Source organism: Salmo salar, chromosome 20 (genome assembly GCF_965601325.2).
Source record: "Salmo salar chromosome 20, fSalSal1, whole genome shotgun sequence".
Taxonomy (NCBI): Eukaryota; Metazoa; Chordata; class Actinopteri; order Salmoniformes; family Salmonidae; genus Salmo; species Salmo salar.
Genome location: NC_138310.1, coordinates 47,169,553 through 47,189,361, shown reverse-complemented (window position 1 = coordinate 47,189,361; position 19,809 = coordinate 47,169,553). Strand labels below are relative to the sequence as shown.

At 41.5% G+C, this 19,809-nt stretch overlaps 1 protein-coding gene across 1 annotated transcript in view; it reads left to right on the top strand.

Annotated features, from left to right (window-relative positions):
• Positions 1–18,898, top strand: part of LOC106612429 (ATP-binding cassette subfamily G member 4) — a 33,628-nt gene extending 14,730 nt beyond the window's left edge. The window contains exons 4-16 of the mRNA XM_082966465.1: positions 8,775–8,892; positions 9,577–9,709; positions 10,080–10,130; positions 10,260–10,405; positions 11,663–11,786; positions 12,067–12,181; positions 12,397–12,542; positions 12,687–12,785; positions 13,045–13,213; positions 13,715–13,815; positions 13,992–14,150; positions 14,412–14,530; positions 16,929–18,898. Of these exons, the coding sequence (XP_082822591.1) occupies positions 8,775–8,892; positions 9,577–9,709; positions 10,080–10,130; positions 10,260–10,405; positions 11,663–11,786; positions 12,067–12,181; positions 12,397–12,542; positions 12,687–12,785; positions 13,045–13,213; positions 13,715–13,815; positions 13,992–14,150; positions 14,412–14,530; positions 16,929–17,154 (1,706 nt within the window). The 3' untranslated portion in view covers positions 17,155–18,898. The remainder of the gene's footprint in view (positions 1–8,774; positions 8,893–9,576; positions 9,710–10,079; positions 10,131–10,259; positions 10,406–11,662; positions 11,787–12,066; positions 12,182–12,396; positions 12,543–12,686; positions 12,786–13,044; positions 13,214–13,714; positions 13,816–13,991; positions 14,151–14,411; positions 14,531–16,928) is intronic.
• The last annotated feature ends 911 nt before the right edge of the window (positions 18,899–19,809 follow it).

The window sequence follows — 19,809 nt, the reverse complement described above, 5'->3', positions numbered from 1 at the left end:
GTAGTAGAGTGTTCAAATAGAACTCAGGACCACTTTTACATGCACAGCTGCATACTGTGAATGTTTCTGTTCTTGTAGTGAAGGATATCTTCTCACTTCATATTGGTTTTCAGAGTTTCCAACCATTTCAATGTGTGGACCACGCTCTCACGTCTTCTGGCATAGTCTTTGGTGGATTATTCAGGGTTCAGCTCCCAACCACTACACGCCAGCAGCAACCTGGCAATGTACTGGTCTGGTAGTTTCAACCATTCGTAACGTTCAGCTCATGCTGTCCGTCTGCTGGTCTGATATGTTAATTCTTAAGCACTCTGGTCGGAAGGTGGTTCCATCACACTGACACGCTCTTCTGACCTTTTTAGGGGCATGGCTTAGTTAATGTGCAACGGACTTGAAAAAACATTTTCTCATTAGAAACCCAAAATCATATTCCTATCTGAACAAAAATAGTTCCATCGTTCTTCATATTATACTAACATCATATTGGATGGAAACTTGAAAGCTAGAATGTGTTTCCTTCCTAAGTTACAGTATTTGGTTCATACAGTTTTTAATAACATTACAAAATAATAAACAATATGACTTGATTATTCTTTAGGGCCCCACTGACCATTCCTAACATTCCTATCATACAAATATTGTTCCAATATTCACTTTTATTGACATTAGAGTTTTTGAGCGGCAAAAAATGTCTCTGTAACAAAGCCATTCCGATCTTGATACTAGAGACCAAAGGGAGAGTTCTCTCCCACTTAATTTACGACATGGTGTGAAGGTGTCATAAAACCGGCCCAGCCCCCCCTCTCCTCTCCTGTGGTAGAGAGGGGGTCTGACTATCTGTCGGCCATTTGCCAAGCTGATCTGAGGCCTTGGATCCTCGACAAGGAGAGTCATGACAAAATGTTGTGCAACATCAGCTCATGGGCTCTCATGAAGTGTTTGATTCCATTTTTTTATTAGATTTCAAATCAAACTTTATTTTTCACATGCACAGAATACAACAAGTGTAGACCTTAACGTGAAACTTAACCAACAGTGCACTTCAAGAAGAGTTAAGAATAATAAACTAAAGTAAATAATAAAAAGTAACACAATAACATAACAATAACGAGGCTATATACAGGGGGTACCGGTACCTAGTCAGTCTGTGGGGGTACAGGTTAGAGGTAATTTGTACATGTAGGTAGGGGTAAGATGACTATGCATAGATAATAAACAGCGAGTAGCAGCAGTGTACAAAACAAATGAGGGGGGTCAATGTAATTGTCCGGTGGCCATTTGGTGGTAGAAGCTGTTAAGGAGCCTTTTGGTACTAGACTTGGTGCTCCGGTACTGCTTGCCAGGCGGTAGCAGAGAAAACAGTCTATGACTTGGGTTACTGGAGTCTCTGACAATTTTATGGGCTTTCCTCGGACACCGCCACTTATATACTGTAGGTCCTGGATTGCAGGAAGCTTGGCCCCAGTGATGTACTGGGCCGTACGCATTACCCTCTGTAGCGCCTTACGGTCAGATGCCGAGCAGTTGCCATACCAGGCGGTGATGCAACCAGTCAGGATGTTCTTGATGTTGCAGATGTAGAAATTTTTGAGGATCTGGGGACCCATGCCAAATCTTTTCAGTCTCCTGAGGGGGAAAAGGTTTTGTCGTGCCCTCTTCACGACTGTCTTGGTGTGTTTGAACCATGATAGATCATTGGGGATGTGGACACCAAGGAACTTGAAACTCTCGACCCGCTCTACTACAGCCCTGTCGATGTTAATGGGGGCCTGTTTGGCCCGCCTTTTCCTGTAGTTCACGATCAGCTCCATTGAGGGAGAGGTTGTTGTCCTGGCACCACACTGCCAGCTCTCTGACCTCCTCCTTATAGGCTGTCTCATCATTGTCAGTGATCAGGCCTACCACTGTTGTGTCATCAGCAAACTTAATGGAGTGGGTCTAGGGTTTATCCCAGAAACCCTAGACCCACTCCAATTTGCATACCACCCTAAAAGATCTACAGATGATGCAATCTCTATTGCACTCCACACTGCCCTTTCCCACCTGGACAAAAGGAACACCTATGTGAGAATGCTATTCATTGACTACAGCTCAGCGTTCAACACCATAGTGCCCTCAAAGCTCATAAATAAGTTAAGTACCCTGGGACTAAACACCTCCCTCTGCAACTGAATCCAGGGCATCCTGACGGGCCACCCCCAGGTGGTAAGAGTAGGTAACAACACATCCGCCACGCTGATCCTCAACACAGGGGCCCCTCAGGGGTGCGTGCTCAGTCCCCTCCTGTACTCCCTGTAGAGGAGGCTGTAGAGGAGCAGGTTGAGAGCTTCAAGTTCCTTGAAGTCCACATCACCAACAAACTAACATGGTCTAAGCATACCAAGACTGTCATGAAGAGGGCACGACAAAGCCCCCTCAGGAGACTGAAAAGATTTGTAATACAGTTGAAGTCGGAAGTTTACATACACTTAGGTTGGAGTCATTAGAACTTGTTTTTCAACCACTCCACAAATTTCTTGTTAACCTCTCTAGGGTATGTGGGACGAAATCGTCCCGCCTAGTCAACAGCCAGTGGAATCGAGTGGCGCGATATTCAAATACCTTAGAAATGCTATTACTTCAATTTCTCAAACATATGACTATTTTACACCATTTTAAAGACAAGACTCTCGTTAATCTAACCACATTATCTGATTTCAAAAAGGCTTTACAACGAAAGCAAAACATTAGATTTTGTCAGGATAGTACCCAGCCAGAAATAATCAGACACCCATTTTTCAAGCTAGCATATAATGTCACAAAAACCAAAACCACAGCTAAATGCAGCACTAACCTTTGATGATCTTCATCAGATGACACTCCTAGGACATTATGTTATACAATACATGCATGTTTTGTTCAATCAAGTTCATATTTATATCAAAAACCAGCTTTTTACATTAGCATGTGACGTTCAGAACTAGCAAACATACCGAAAACCTCCGGTGAATTTACTAAATTACTCACGATAAACGTTCACAAAAAACATAACAATTATTTTAAGAATTATAGATACAGAACTCCTTTATGCAATCGCGGTGTCAGATTTTAAAATAGCTTTTCGGCAAAAGCACATTTTGCAATATTCTGAGTAGATAGCTCGCCATCACGGGCTAGCTAATTTGACACCCACCAAGTTTGGCGTTCACTAAACTCAGAATTACTATAAGAAAAATTGGATTACCTTTGCTGTTCTTTGTCAGAATGCACTCCCAGGACTTCTACTTCATCCACAAATGTTGTTTTGGTTCAAAATAATCCATAGTTATGTTAAAATATCCTCTGTTTTGTTCTTGCGTTCAAGACACTATCCGAACGGTGATGCGCGGACGCGTATCATGACAAAAAATGTCAAAATATTCCATTACCATACTTCGAAGCATGTCAAACGCTGTTTAAAATCAATTTTATGCGATTTTTCTCGTAAAATAGCGATAATATTCCGACCGGGAGACGTCTTTTTCGTTCAAAGACTGAAAATGTAAAATGGCCTCTTCACATGCACGCGCGCCCCCGTCTTATTGTTCTCAGATCAACCACTATCCAAATGCGCTACTGTTTTTCAGCCAGGGGCTGCAAAGTCATCATTCAACGTTCTGGCGCCTTCTGAGAGCCTATGGGAGCCTTAGAAAGTGTCACGTTACAGCAGAGATCCTCTGTTTTTGATAAAGAGAGTGTAGAAGGCCAAGAAATGGTCAGAGAGGGCACTTCCTGTACAGAATCTTCTCAGGTTTTGGCCTGCCATATGAGTTCTGTTATACTCACAGACACCATTCAAACAGTTTTAGAAACTTTAGGGTGTTTTCTATCCAAATCAAACAATTATATGCATATTCTAATTTCTGGGCAGTAGTAATAACCAGATTAAATCGGGTACGTTTTTTATCCGGATGTGAAAATACTGCCCCCTACCCTAGAGAGGTTAACCTCTATGGGCTAGGTGGGACGCAAGCGTCCCACCCGTGGTGCACTCCATCAACAGCAGGTGCATTTCAAGAGCGGCAAATTTGAATCCAAATAAATGTCAAAATTCAAATTTTTCAAACATACAACTATTTTACACCCTTTGAAAGATAAACATCTCCTTAATCTAACCACGTTTTACGATTTCAAAAAGGTTTTACGGCGAAAGCATAAATTTAGAGTATGTTAGGACAGTACATTTACAAGAGTTGTGTGTAATGTTGTGCCAATTCAAAGACAGGCGTCACCAAAACCATAAAATCAGCTAAAATTATGCACTAACCTTTTACAATCTCCAACAGATGACACTCCTAGGACATTGTGTTAGACAATGCATGCATTTTTAGTTCTATCAAGTTCATATTTATATCCAAAAACAGCGTTTTACTGTGGCGTTGATGTTCAGGAAATCGTTTCCCTCCAATAACCGGCATTCAAGTCAGCACCACAAATTAAATAATAAAAATTAGAAAACATTGGTAAAATATTATATTGTCATTTAAAGAATTATAGATTTACATCTCTTGAACGCAATCAACTTGCCAGATTTAAAAATAACCTTACTGGGAAATCACACTTTGCAATAATCTGAGCACTGCGCCCAGAAAAATACGCGTTGCGATACAGACTAGCCGCCATGTTGGGGAGATCTAAAATCGAAAATACTATGTAAATAATCCATTACCTTTGATTCTCTTCATCAGATGTCACTTCCAGGTATCACAGGTCCATAACGAATGTAGTTTTGTTCAAAAAAGCTCATCATTTATGTCCAAAAATCTCCGTCTTGTTAGCACATGATCTAAGCCCGCCGGACTTCACTTCATGAACGAGGGGAAAAAATATATTTACGTTCGTTCAAACATGTCAAACGTTGTATAGCATAAATCATTAGGGCCTTTTTTAACCAGAACATGAATAATATTCAAGGTGGACGAATGCATTCTCTTTTATAACGTATTGGAACGAGGGTACCCAACATGAACTCGCGCGCCAGGTGTCTAATGGGCCATCATCGTTCCATGGCTCTTGTTCGGTCAGATCTCCCTCCAGAAGACTCAAAACACTTTGTAAAGGCTGGTGACATCTAGTGGAAGCAATAGGAAGTGGCAAAATATTCCTCAGCCCCTGTGTTTTTCAATGGCATAGGTTTAAAGGTAATACAACACATCAGGTATCCACTTCCTGTCAGAAAATGTCTCAGGGTTTTGCCTGCCAAATGAGTTCTGTTATACTCACAGACACCATTCAAACAGTTTTAGAAACTTTAGGGTGTTTTATATCCATATATAATAAGTATATGCATATTCTAGTTACTGGGTAGGATTAGTAACCAGATTAAATCAGGTACATTTTTTTATTCAGCCGTGCAAATACTGCCCCCTAGCCCTAACAGGTTAACAAACTTTAGTTTTGCCAAGTCGGATAGGATATCTACTTTGTGCGTGACACAAGTAATTTTTCCAACAATTGTTTACAGACAGTTTATTTTACTTATAATTCACTGTATCACAATTGCAGTGGGTCAGAAGTTTACATACACTAAGTTGACTGTGCCTTTAAACAGCCTGGAAAATTCCAGAAAATGATGTCATGGCTTTAGAAGCTTCTGATAGGCTAATTGACATAATTTGAGTCAATTGGAGCGGTACCTGTGGATGTATTTCAAGGCCTACCTTCAAACTCAGTGCCTCGTTGCTTGACATCATGGGAAAATCAAAAGAAATCAGCCAAGACCTCAGAAAAAAGATTGTAGACCTCCACAAGTCTGGTTCATCCTTGGGAGCAATTTCCAAACACCTAAAGGTACCACGTTCATCTGTACAAGCAATAGTACGCAAGTATAAACATCATGGGACCATGCATCCGTCATACTGCTCAGGAAGGAGACGCGTTCTGTCTCCTAGAGATGAACGTACATTGATGCGAAAAGTGCAAATCAATCCCAGAACAACAGCAAACGACCTTGTGAAGATGCTGGAGGAAACAGGTACAAAAGTATTTATATCCACAGTAAAATGAGTCCAATATCGACATAAACTGAAAGGCCGCTCAGCAAGTGTGACGACCCTCCCACTCTGTCTACCTAATTCTTTCTCTTTGTTCTTGTTTTCCTTAATAGGATGCCGGTGGGCGGAGCCAGGAGGGTCGTCAGCGACATGGGACACACCTGGCCTGGGTGTGTCCCGGGATAAATACACCTCTTCCCCATTCGTTGAGGAGACTCTCTCCATGCAGACACACTTATAGATTTTGGTTGTGGCATTTTTGTGGCTGTTTGTTTGCTTTGGCACCTTTCAACAGCCCTCATTATCACATTTATGCACGCAAACACTCACTTACACTACTGATTATTGACTACACACACCATTGTTAATTGTATTTAGTTTACTTCAGTTACTAAATATATTTTGTTATTCCTTATCTCCACGTTGTCTCCCTTTTTGTAATGAACTTCGAGCCGGTTCGTGACAAAGGAAGAAGCCACTGCTCCAAAACCGCCATACAAAAGCCAGACTACGGTTTGCAACTGCACATGGGGACAAAGGTCGTACTTTTTGGAGAAATGTCCTCTGGTCTGATGAAACGAAAATAGAACTGCTTGGCCATAATGACCATCGTTATGTTTGGAGGAAAAAGGGGGAGGCTTGCAAGCCGAAGAACACCATCCCAACCGTGAAGCACGGGGGTGGCAGCATCATGTTTTGGGGGTGCTTTGCTGCAGGAGGGACTGGTGCATGTCACAAAATAGATGGCATCATGAGGAAAGAAAATTATGTGGATATATTGAAGCAACATCTCAAGACATCAGTCAGGAAGTTACAGCTTGGTCGCAAATGGGTCTTCCAAATGAACAATGACCCCAAGCATACTTCCAAAGTTGTGGCAAAATGGCTTAAGGACAACAAAGTCAAGGTATTGGAGTGGCCTTCACAAAACGCTGACCTCACTCCTATAGAAAATTTGTGGGCAGAACTGTAAAAGCGTGTGCGAGTAAAGAGGCCTACAAACCTGACTCAGTTACACCAGCTCTGCCAGGAGGAATGGGCCAAAATTCACCCAACTTATTGTGGGAAGCTTGTGGAAGGCTACGCGAAATGTTTGACCCAAGTGAAACAATTTAAAGGCAATGCTACCAAATACTAATTGAGTGTATGTAAACTTCTGACCCACTGGGAATGTGATGAAAGAAATACAAGCTGAAATAAATCATTCTCTCTACTATTATTCTGACATTTCACATTCTTAAAATAAAGTGGTGATCCTAACTGACCTAAGACATGGAATTTTTACGAGGATTAAATGTCAGGAATTGTGAAAAACTGAGTATAAATGTATTTGGCTAAGGTGTATGTAAACTTCCGACTTCAACTGTAGGTCCTCAGATCCTCAAAAGGTTTTACAGCTGCACCATCGAGAACATCCTGACGGGTTGCATCACTGCCTGGTATGCAACTGCTCGGCCTCCGACCGCAAGGCACGACAGAGAGCAGTGCGAACGGCCCAGTACATCACTGGGGCCAAGCTTTCTGCCATCCAGGACCTCTATACCAGGCGGTCAGAGGAAGGCCCTAAAAATTGTCAAAGACTCCAGCCACTCTAGTCATAGACTGTTCTCTCTGCTACCGCACGGCAAGCGGTACCGGAGCACCATGTCTAGGTCCAAGAGGCTTCTAAACAGCTTCTACCCCCAAGCCATAAGACTCCTGAACATCTAATCAAATGGCTACCCTGACTATTTGCATTACCCCCCCCCCCCCCCCTCTTTTACACCGCTGCTACTCTCTGTTGTCATCAACTATGCATAGTCACTTTAATAATACCTACATGTACATATTACCTCAACTAACCGGTGCCCATGCACATTGACTCTGTACCGGCACCCCCCTGTATATAGTCTCGCTATTGTTATTTCACTGCTGCTCTTTAATTACTGTTACTTATATATCTTATTCATATCCATATTTTTTTTAACTGCATTGTTGGTTAGGGGCTTGTAAGTAAGCATTTCCCTGTAAGTTTTACACCTGTTGTATTCGGCACATGTGACTAATACGATTTGATTTATTACTGAAATTAATCAACTCTTCAGTGCATTAACTCATACCATTTGTGACTTATATGTAATGGTGGAAAAAGTACCCAATTTTCATACTTGAGTAAAAGTAAAGATACATTAATAGAAAATAACTCAAGTAAAAGTGAGTCACCCAGTAAAATACTACTTGAATAAAAGTCTAAAAGTATTTGGTTTGAAATATACTTAAGTATCAAAAGTGAATGTAATTGCTAAAATATACTTAAGTATCAAAAGTAAAAGTAAAATTATAAATCGTTTCAAATTCTTAATATTAAGCAAATATTTTTTATTTACTTATAGCCAGGGGCACACTCCAACACTCAGACATAATTTACAAATGAAGCATTTGTGTTTCGTGAGTCCGCCAGGGATGTTCTCTTGATTAGTGCGTGAATTTGACCATTTTCATGTCCTGCTAAGCATTAAAAATGTGATGAGTACTTTTGGGTGTCAGGGAAAATGTATGGAATAAAAAGTACATAACTTTCTTTAGGAATGTAGTGAAGTAAAATTAAAAGTTGTCAAAAATATAAATAGTAAAGTACAGACACCAAAAAAACTACTTAAGTAGTACTTTAAAGATTTTTTTTCTTAAGTACTTTACACCACTGCATAAATGGACCTATTCCTTACACAATACAATCTCACTGATCTCTCTGAGGGATTTTCTAAGTGTCTGGTCTTTTTCCAGGTTTTAAAGCCTTACTTAAGTGCCTGTCAGGGAGGTTCTGCAGCCGAGAGCTGATTGGAATCATGGGGCCCTCAGGGGCCGGCAAGTCCACTCTGATGAACATCCTGGCTGGCTACAGGTGAGAGGGCTGTTATCATTCTTTTGCATAGTTTTTTGTTTTAAAGGAGAATGGAACACCAGTCTACCGTACATATATTTTTTATGTTCTATTCAGATATATCAGAAAGGGAGAGGGAGAAAGGTGTAACAGGGTAAAGGGTTGAGGCAGGAATGGAATCCCGGTCTCTAGGGGTCCTACATGTGCATATGAGCGGGTAACGTTACCTCTCAGCAACGGCTCTGCACTGCTTTTGCATAGCTTACACTACCTGCAAACACTTATTTTTGCTTATTCAAGTATTCATCCCCATTTTCAACTAACACCTCTTGTCTGACATCAATTTCCCAAAACGTCTTCCTGCTCTGTTTCATTCCACTGTGAGTGGAATGTTAACTCATTGTCTTTGTTTACAAACGTCTGCCTGCACACATAACATTATTATTGTAAAAACTGGAAGCATCTAAAGTAACTGTGAGGAAGGTCTAGTATCTAGTATTAGGTTTTCACACTACCCAAAACCATTTTGGGATGTTTTAAACAATTGTGTGATGTGTTTGACCATGGGAAAAGAGCCACAGATAATGTGGGTTTGATAGAATTGAACCTGTGTGTTTATTATGAATCATCATGTTACTGCACCAGGAATAGTCAAATTAATACATTTGTATTCGTCCATTCTCCACTCCTGTGTGTCCTCCTTAGGGAAACAGGCATGAAAGGGAAGATCCTGGTGAATGGGAAACCCAGAGATCTCCGCACGTTTCGTAAGATGTCCTGTTATATCATGCAGGATGACATGCTGCTGCTGCACCTCACTGTCCGGGAAGCCATGATGGTGAGAGAACAGGGTCGTGTTCATTAGGGCACACAGTTGAACGAGTTTTGTAACTGAAAAGTAAAGATTATTATTGGACCAATCTGGGTAGTCCCTCCCTGTTTCAGTCCGTTTTCTTCCATTTGGTGCCTAATGAACATGAACCAGACACATGTTCTTATTGGGAGAATAGGTTGTATGTTTGTGGTTTGTTATTATGCAGCAATGATGGACTAATGTGAGGTGTAGAAGAAAGTGGTGATTGTTGCCATCCACTGGATGTACTGCAGGGTGAATAGTGGAAAACATACATTTTCAAGTGGATATCGTACATTTTCATGGCTAAAACATAGCTAAATTACAGTATTCTATGGATTTGATGTTGTTTCAGGTTTCGGCCAACTTGAAGCTCAGTGAAACTATGGAAGTGAAAAAAGAACTGGTGAGTTGGACAGAAATGAACAACTTGCAGATGTGTGAAATTATACATACGACTGTGATTTGTGTTAACCTACTAAAGGTAGACAATGTGTGTGTGTGGGTGCGTGTGCTTGCGTGTGTGTGTGTGTAGGTGAATGAGATCCTGACTGCTCTAGGGCTCCAGGAGTGTGCTTACACTCGCACCAGCTCCCTATCTGGGGGGCAGTGTAAACGACTGGCAATCGCCCTTGAGCTAGTCAACAATCCCCCAGTCATGTTCTTTGATGAGCCAACCAGGTAAGAGGCTCACTATGTCACCATGTCTACCTGATCCATCAACTATGGGACAAGATAAGCCCTTGTACATTCTTGTTGGTGGTGTAGTGTGGCAGTGTTACTTGATCTAAGGCCTGGAGGAAAAACTCCTGGTCCTACTTGTAACGTATGTGCTTGGAGTCAGGAAGCAGGTGCAGAAGGTAAGTTTAATGATAAGAGAAGGGAGATAAACAAAACAGGAGAAGCGTACTGAACGTGAACGAAACCAGTACTGCCTAATGACTGAGGCTACTGAGGGCTAAATAAAGGGAGAGTAATGAAGATGATGATGAGGTCCAGGTGTGCGTAATGATGGTGCCAGGACCGCTGGTTAGTAGACCGGCGATGTCGAGCGCTGGAGAGGGGCAGCGGGAGTAGGCATGACACTACTGATGATGTAACATGACCTCCACCACGGATTAAATCCCCCTTTTCCTTCAGAATATGTGAAATGTAGCCATGCACAGAAAGTGCCTTTCTATCTGCCCCTCAGGGATTAATAAAGTTGTATGGAATTTAATTCTAATTATTTAGCCATCAGTAGCCTGAGTTTTGGGCTGGAGTAAATTGGACATACAATTTTTTTTTACATTTTAGTCGTTTAGCAGACGCTCTTATCCAGAGCAATTTACAGTAGTGAATGCATACATTTCATACATTTTTTTCCCCATACTGGTCCCCCGTGGGAATTGAACCCATAACCCTGGCATTGCAAACACCATGCTCTACCAACTGAGCCACACGGGAACTCGTAGTGTTATAAAGTACATTCCATATTGTCACGACTTCCGCCGAAGTCGGGTCCTCTCCTTGTTCGGGCAGCGCTCGGCGTCGCCAGTCTTCTAGCCATCATCGATCCACTTTTCATTTTCCATTTGTTTTGTCTTGTTTTCCTCACACCTGGTTTCCATCCCCTTATTTACTTGTTGTGTATTTAACCCTCTGTTCCCCCCCATGTCTTTGTGTGGGATTGTTTATTGTAGTGCTTGTGCACGTTCCCCGTGAGAGCACGACGGGTTATTTTTGTGCCCATTTATCTTGTTGTTCTGGTTGCCATTGGTTTTGCTTAATAAATCTTTGGTTATTACCCAGTTCTGCTCTCCTGTGCCTGACTTCTCTGCCGCCAATTACGCACCCCGCTACACACATTCATTTGAAATAGCGGTTGTTTGTCAACCACCGGTATCCTGCTGGTCCTGCTTCCCTAACTCTCTCCCTGTCTATGTCTGTTGTTTCCAGTGGACTGGACAGTGCCTCCTGTTACCAAGTGGTTTCTCTTATGAAATCTCTAGCCCTGGGGGGACGCACCATCATCTGCACCATCCACCAGCCCAGCGCCAAACTCTTTGAGATGTTTGATAAGGTACAAACAGGCCTCTCTGTCCACTTCCATCAAATGATTAGACAACACATGAACACTGAGAGACCATACGGAGCTGTGATAGTTGTCCCCTGGTTGTGGAAGAGGAGTTTTTCCTAACCCTGTAACCCGACCAGACCACAACATTTCCAGGCCCCCCTAGTTGTATAAAAGCCCAGAGTTTTTTCTGGTAGGGTCACGTGATCAGGAAATACTCCGGTCCCCACCCACGGACCAGCTGTGTCTTTCTCTCCACCTGATGTGTTGTCTTGTCCTTCCACAGCTGTACATCCTGAGTCAGGGCCAGTGCATATACAAAGGCACCGTCCCATACCTCATCCCCTATCTGAAGAACCTGGGGCTCCACTGTCCCACCTACCACAACCCGGCAGATTTCAGTGAGTTCAATGGGACCTCAGAACAGAGCACATACACTTAATATCCGTTAAATATCTTTGTCTTTTGCCCCACATTGCAGACCTCTGCCAGGTTGCGTTAATACCCTCTTCATAAGGCAATATAACTGTATTTTTAAGGCATTATTAGCTATGCATAATGTATTGTAGTAACAGGGTATTCATAGAAATTGTTAGCAGGATTTTCTCTGTCCCAGTCATCGAAGTGGCATCGGGGGAGTATGGAGATTGGAATCCTGTTCTGTTTGAGGCGGCCCAGGGTGGAATGTGTGCCATAGAGGAGAAGAAGAACTCATGTGACAAAAAAGACACACCCGCTGTTTGTCCAACAAAGTGCCTCAAGGTGAGTATTAATGCTACATACAACTGAGAATCACTAAGGAATAAGCCCCATTCACTGACACACACGCACACACACTCACACGCAGACTTTAGACAGTGGCACTCTGTTTTGTCTTGACATGCCCCCGTCTGTCTCTTTTCACAGGACTCAGGAGCCATTGAGAGCCATTCATTTGCCACAAGCACTTTGACACAGTTTTGCATTCTCTTCAATAGAACGTTGATAACAATATGTCGAGACCAGGTATGTGATTAGAATTACAAGGGGTTCCTCGGGTAGCTGGGTGCTAACAGGTAGCAATAGCACGCATGTATACATCAACTTTTTGGGCTAGTCTTAAGCCTAGCCATGGATTAGTGGACAAGTCACTTTTAAATGAGATTCTCCATTGAGCATGCTTATAAACCTGCCCCATACATACATCAGTGACATGAGGATGAGTGAATTGTATAAGAGAGGAGGGCATGCATACCGTGAGTCATTGTGAGCATTTCTGTTTCAGGTGTTGACACACCTAAGGCTGATGTCCCACATCTCTATAGGAGTACTGATCGGCTTGCTCTACTTGAACATTGGCAACGACGCCAGCAAGGTCTTCAACAACACCGGCTTCCTCTTCTTCTCCATGCTCTTCCTCATGTTCGGAGCTCTGATGCCCACTGTGCTCACATGTGAGTTGACCGAATTGTGAGGGGGACTTGTTCGTTAATCAGTATTGTTTTAAGCTTACAGGCATTCAAAGTGTGTACTGATGTTTCACCAGGAGGAACTTTGCAGTCAATGGTTTCGTCCTTAAATGGCACCCTATTTCCTGGTCAAAAGTAGTGCACTAAATAGAGAATAGAATATAATAAAGCCATTTGGGATGCAACCAAAGTCTTTTCACAATGCATGTTCTTAGCCTAGGCCCTAGGGCTATCATTAACCCTAGGTTTAAACAAGCTAGCTTACCCTGAAGGGTCAGATAAGCATTTGTTAACTCTACTAGGCTAACTAAAACCAATGTCAATTCAACTTTATTTATTTAGTCAGGGTAGTCCATTGGATAGTCCATTCAGCAACAAACGTCATTGTTTCCCAGGGATCCCCTAGGATCCATGACATTGGTAAGTATGTTAAAGAAGGCAGACTATTTAATTATTGCTTGCCGTTTCGTAATATCTGACCTGCAGTTCCTCTGGAGATGTCCGTTTTTCTGAGGGAACATCTAAACTACTGGTACAGCCTGAAGGCTTACTATCTGGCTAAGACCATGGCTGACATTCCATTCCAGGTGAGTTGGTCATCCAAACAAAGCAGGCACACAGCAAAATGTGTGTGTGTGTGTGCGCGCAAGTGGGAAAGAGAAAGTGTGTGCGTTTGAGTCTCAGAAAGCCCAACAGCATAATACAACATAGATACAGCAGTGCCACCCAGTGTTTATGTACAGTACGGCCCGCTCTTCCCCAGGTCCTCTGTCCCGTCATGTACTGCAGTATAGTGTACTGGATGACGGATCAGCCTCCGGAGGCCGCCCGCTTCCTGCTCTTCCTGGCCCTGTCCATCTGCACGGCCCTAGTAGCCCAGTCACTAGGGCTCCTGGTTGGTGCTGCCTCCACCAACCTCCAGGTACCTGCTGGAACTAACTAATGCTAATGTTTCACCATCTAGCTAATTTTCTTAACACTTTGCATTGGCACATGTAGCCTTCATGAGTATGTGTCTCCTAGTCTGTACTACCCTAGCGCAACCTAAACAATGTAGGGACTTAATTTCCCATCTGTTTGCATGAACAACCAGATCTACTTTTGTCCAAGAGCACCATTAAATTACTTGTCACTTGCAATGTGTACAGACCATTAGCCCCTCTACCTGCCTATCTGTCCACAGGTGGCCACTTTTGTCGGCCCCGTCACTGCCATTCCTGTCCTTCTCTTCTCGGGCTTCTTCGTCAACTTTGACACCATTCCCAAGTACCTGCAATGGAGCTCCTATGTGTCCTATGTCAGGTATGTCCCACTCGTGCTGTAGTCTGGTCTAGTGGCAGCGCTGCTGACCTTGAACTATACATAACATGACCACTAGCGGTGGAGGTTCGACCCCAGAGTTCAACGCTTTACGCCTTCTACAGTGGGAAGAAAAAGTATGTACACCCTTTAGAATGATCTGGATTTCTGCATAACTTGGCCATACAATTTGATCTGAGCTTCATCTAGGTCACAACAATAGACAAACACAGTTTGTTTAAACTAATAACACACAAACAATTATAATTGTACATGTCTTTATTGAACACACCATGTAAACATTCACAGCGCAGGGTGGGAAAAGTATGTGAACCCTTGGATTTAATAACTGGTTGAACCTCCGTTGGCATCAATAACCTCAAACAAACGTTTTCTGTAGTTGCGGATCAGACCTGCACAACGGTCAGGAGGAATTTTGGACCATTCCTCTTTACAAAACTGTTTCAGTTCCACAATATTCTTGGGATGTCTGGTGTGAACTGCTCTCTTGAGGTCATGCCACAGCATCTCAATCGGGTTGAGGTCAGGACTCTGACTGGGCCACTCCAGAAGTCGTATTTTCTTCTGTTCAAGCCATTCTATTGTTGATTTACTTCTGTGTTTTGGGTCGTTGTCCTGTTGCATCACCTAACTTCTGTTGAGCTTCAATTGGCAGACAGATAGCCTTACATTCTCCTGCAAAATGTCTTGATAAACTTGGGAATTCATTTTTCCGTCGATGAAAGCAAGCTGAGGTCAGCAAAGCAGTCCCAAACCATGATGCTCCCTCCACCATAGTTTACAGTTGGGATGAGGTTTTGATGTTGGTGTGTTGTGCCTTTTTCTCTCCACACATAGTGTGTTTTCCTTCAAAACAACACAACTTTAGTTTCATCTGTCAAAATAAATTTTGCCAGTAGCGCTGTGGAACATCCAGGTGCTCTTTTGCAAACTTCAGACGTGCAACAATGTTTTTTTTGGACAGCAGTGGCTTCTTCCATGGTGTCCTCCCATGAACACCATTATTGTTTAGTGTTTTACATATTGTAGACTCATCAACAGAGATGTTAGCATCTTCCAGAAATTTCTGTAAGTCTTGAGCTGACACTCTAGGATTCTTCTTAACCTCATTGAGCATTCTGCGCTGTGCTCTTGTAGTCATCTTTGCAGGACGGCCACTCCTAGGGAGAGTAGCAACAGTGTTGAACTTTCTCCATTTATAGACAATTTGTCTCACCGTGGACTGATGAACATCGAGGCCTTTAGAGATAGTTTTGTAACTCTTTCTAGCATTATATACTGTAAGTCAAAGAATCTTAATCTTAGGTCTTCTGAGATCTCTTTTTTCGAGGCATGGTTCCCATCAGGCACTGCTTTTTGTGAACAGCAAACTCAAGTTTTGTGAGTGTTTTTTATAGGGCATGGCAGCTCTAACCAACATCTTCAATCTCGTCTCATTGATTGGACTCCAGGTTAGCTGACTTCTGACTCCAATCAGCTTTTGGAGAAGTCATTAGCCTAGGGGGTTCACATACTTTTCCCAACCTAAACTGTGAATGTTTAAATGATGTATTCAATATAGAAAAGAAAAATACAATAATTTGTGTGTTATTAGTTTAAGCACACTGCGTTTGTCTATTGTTATGACTTAGATGAAGATCAGATCACATTTGATGTCAAATTTATGCAGAAATCCAGGTAATTCCAAAGGGTTCACATACTTTTTCTTGCCACTGTACCTATAATTGTCTCCACTTGTCACGTCCTGACCAGTATAAGGGTTATTTGTTATTGTAGTTTGGTCAGGACGTGGCAGAGGGTATTTGTTTTATGTGGTTAGGGGTGGTGGTTTATTTAGTAGGGCGTTTGATTTATTATTTCCGGGTTTTGGTTTATGTTCTATGTTTTGTACTTCTATGTTCTATCTGGGTTGGTGTATTTCTATGTGTAGGTTAATGGGGGGTTGGACTCTCAATTGGAGGCAGGTGCTTTCTCGTTGCCTCTGATTGAGAGTCCTATATATGGGTAATTGTTTGGTTTAGTGTTTGTGGGAGATTGTTTCTTGTTTTGCGTGTGTGAGCATGGCAAGACTGTTTTGTTGTTTGTGAGTTCTTCTTTTGTTATTTTGGTGTTTTCTTGGTTCAAAATAAATATCAAGATGAGCATCCATATTCCTGCTGCGTTTTGGTCCTCCATTCCAGACGACAACCGTTACACCACTACTCACTTCATGCCTGCTTATCTCAATAAAATATGAAAAGAAAGAGGGGTAAAATATGCCAATGCACAGGAACACTGTGGTTATTTCCATCTTTGCATTGTATTGACCTGTAAATAATAACAATACCTGTAATCTGGTTTAATCTAGATTTTAGACCAATTAGTCTGTGTTGCCTCCCAGGTACGGCTTTGAGGGGGTGATCCTGTCCATATACGGGATGAACCGTACCTATCTGTATTGTCCGGGGAAAGTGTGTAAGTTCCAGAAGCCTGAGGAGGTCCTCCAACTGTTGGACGTGGAGGATGCCAAGCTCTACATGGACTTCATCGTTCTGGGGATCTTCTTCGTGATTCTCCGATTCGCCACCTACCTAGTGCTGCGCTACAAGGTCAAGTCAGAGCGATAGGTCTCACCCTCAAGGCCCCACACTGTTCTGTGCAAAGCTATTGTACTGTACCACGTGGGTCCAACATCCAGTTTATATATCAATACCATAAATCGCTGCTTGGAAAAACTGGAATATATCACTTTTCTCTGTTGAAGTCATGATGGGACCAGAGAAGAGACATCTAACAAACATAAATGTTTTACCTCAGCAAGTAGGACTCCAAGCATCTACAAGCATCTCTATGTACAGTAGGGTAGTACTGATGAGGGCACACAGACTATTCAAAGGACTGACATGCAGGAACAACCAAAAACAGAGAATGTTTACATATCATTTAGCCTTGGCATAGCCACAGGACATTCTACTGTTGCACTGGAGTGTGTCTGTTTTTAAAGACAGAATTAATCAGTATTGTAATCAAGTGTTGATTACATTTCCTCAACTGAAGTACTCACTTTTCTTCCTACTATCTTTCACTCTCATCTATGGTTTAGTTATATTTTTGAGAACTAGAAAATAAATATGATGTATTTTACCTGAGAAAAATGTATGAAAAACAAATCTGTACCTTATTAGGCTATTAACTTGTTTTATACTGTCTGAAAAATGTACCTTTCTCTAAAATGGACGATTCTCCTAATTATATTTTTTTGGTTTCTCTAATCAACTCTAATCAATTAACTGTTCACGTCCTACATGATGTACTGTATGTATGTATGCAACATTGTTGAGTTTAGTTTGGGTAATAGATTAAAGAGGAGGTAATATTATCCTCAAACATAGTCCTAAACCTGTCTCCACTGCCACAGTAATGTATATACTTATAGTATAACCAGAGATGCAACATTCAAACTGTACTTCTACCTAACAATGAATGACTTTAAAGGCCCAGTGCAGTCAAAACCGTTATTTCCTGTGTTTTATATATAATTCCACACTATGAGGTTGGAATAATACTGTGAAATTGTGAAAATGATAGTCCTCTTAGTGTAAGAGCTGTTTGAGGGGAAAAAAACACCTGAAATTTCAGCCAGTTTTGGTGGGATGGAGTTTTGGCCTGCCTGGTGAAATCAGTTAATGAACCAATGAAAAAGAGAGTTCCAAACCTTCCTGCCAATAACAGCTAGTTTTCTGTTTTCCCCTCCCCACTCAGATCACTCCAAGACATTCCTAGCAAAATTCTTACTTGAGAAATTGCTCTTTGGTAAAAAGCTATTTTTGTTTCTTTTTGACAATTTTAATTGAAAATAATCCCAGTAAAAGGTACTTAATTGTTACCCAGAAATGATTTGACATTGAGATAAAAATGACAGTATTTGACCTTTTAATAATATAATGCCTGTTTTATATAAAGCTTCATTACAGTCTAGTCATCCATGGCTAACTGCCACCTTGCGCACAAGCGTTCACTGTCTCAGTTCGTAGGACTTGCTTGATATTCTTATGAGTGTGTGTGAGTTGCATATTTGAACGTTGTTGGAATTGGGATACCTGGCTTTCAGGAAAACAAGCCAAGAGAATGAGTTACAGTAGGCTATGTTGCAAAATTTTGTTGGATTCTGACTTTTCAGTTACAATATACTGTGACATTCCTAAAATATTTTAATTATCTCACCTATTTTGGCCTCTTACTCCCCACCAGCCGTCCCTATGTTGAAATCCTATGCTATATGACAAACTTGATAATTTCTCTCAATTCCACTGTACAGCATCTCAAATGTCTGGTATTTCAATAAAGACTTCAGGCTTTACTAACTTATAATGATTGTGTTGCAATGTGTTTGTCATGGGTCATGGGGAATATATAGCCAAGATCTCAACTCCAAGAATTTAAGCTCGGACTCAATCAAGTTGCTAGCAGTCAATACTTCAAAAATGTAAATTCTTAAACCCTCACCGCGTACCTATGTTTGTTTTCTGTTGTTGAATGCCTTTCTTTGTTCGTTAAAATCCATGCTTTTTAATGAAACGTTAGTCAAAATACAATCACTGATATTTTCCTTGATGAGATTCAATTGGCACATGAGCATTCGCACTGAGTTGCCCTCTTAGAGCAACAGCAATGAGGCACTCTCTGCGGGGACGGAAGAAAGCAGATGTTTCCGGTTTTCAACCTAACTTCCGTTTCCCCTGAAAAACAGATGTTGGGACTCTGCTCAGGTGTCTTTAAAAAATATATATATATTTTATTTGTGCATTTTCCAATTAAGAACATTCAAAATAAAAATGAGAAGATATTAGACAACAATATAACAAAGTGACAGCCTTACAAGACAACAGACAATAATGTAAGTGCAGTAAAAAAAAGTATATACAGTATATAGTATATAGAATATTTAAAAAACTATAATGATAAAAAAGGAATGAGACATTGGATCACATGGTCACCTGCCGTAGGCTACATATTATACATTAAGTGTGAAACATTACGTGAGGATTATATAGAGATGCAATCAATGTGATGTGAGGGGAGATTCTCCATATAATCAATAAAAGGTTGCCAAATTCTGTAAAATGTCTCTAACTTATTCCTCAAGCAGTAAATGATTTTCTCCAGTGGGATACAACTATTAACTTCCGATAGCCACACTGCAACTGGCAGGGGGGAATCCAATTTCCATTTCAAGGCAATACATTTCTTGGCAATCGCTAGCAATATTTCTGTTAGCTTTA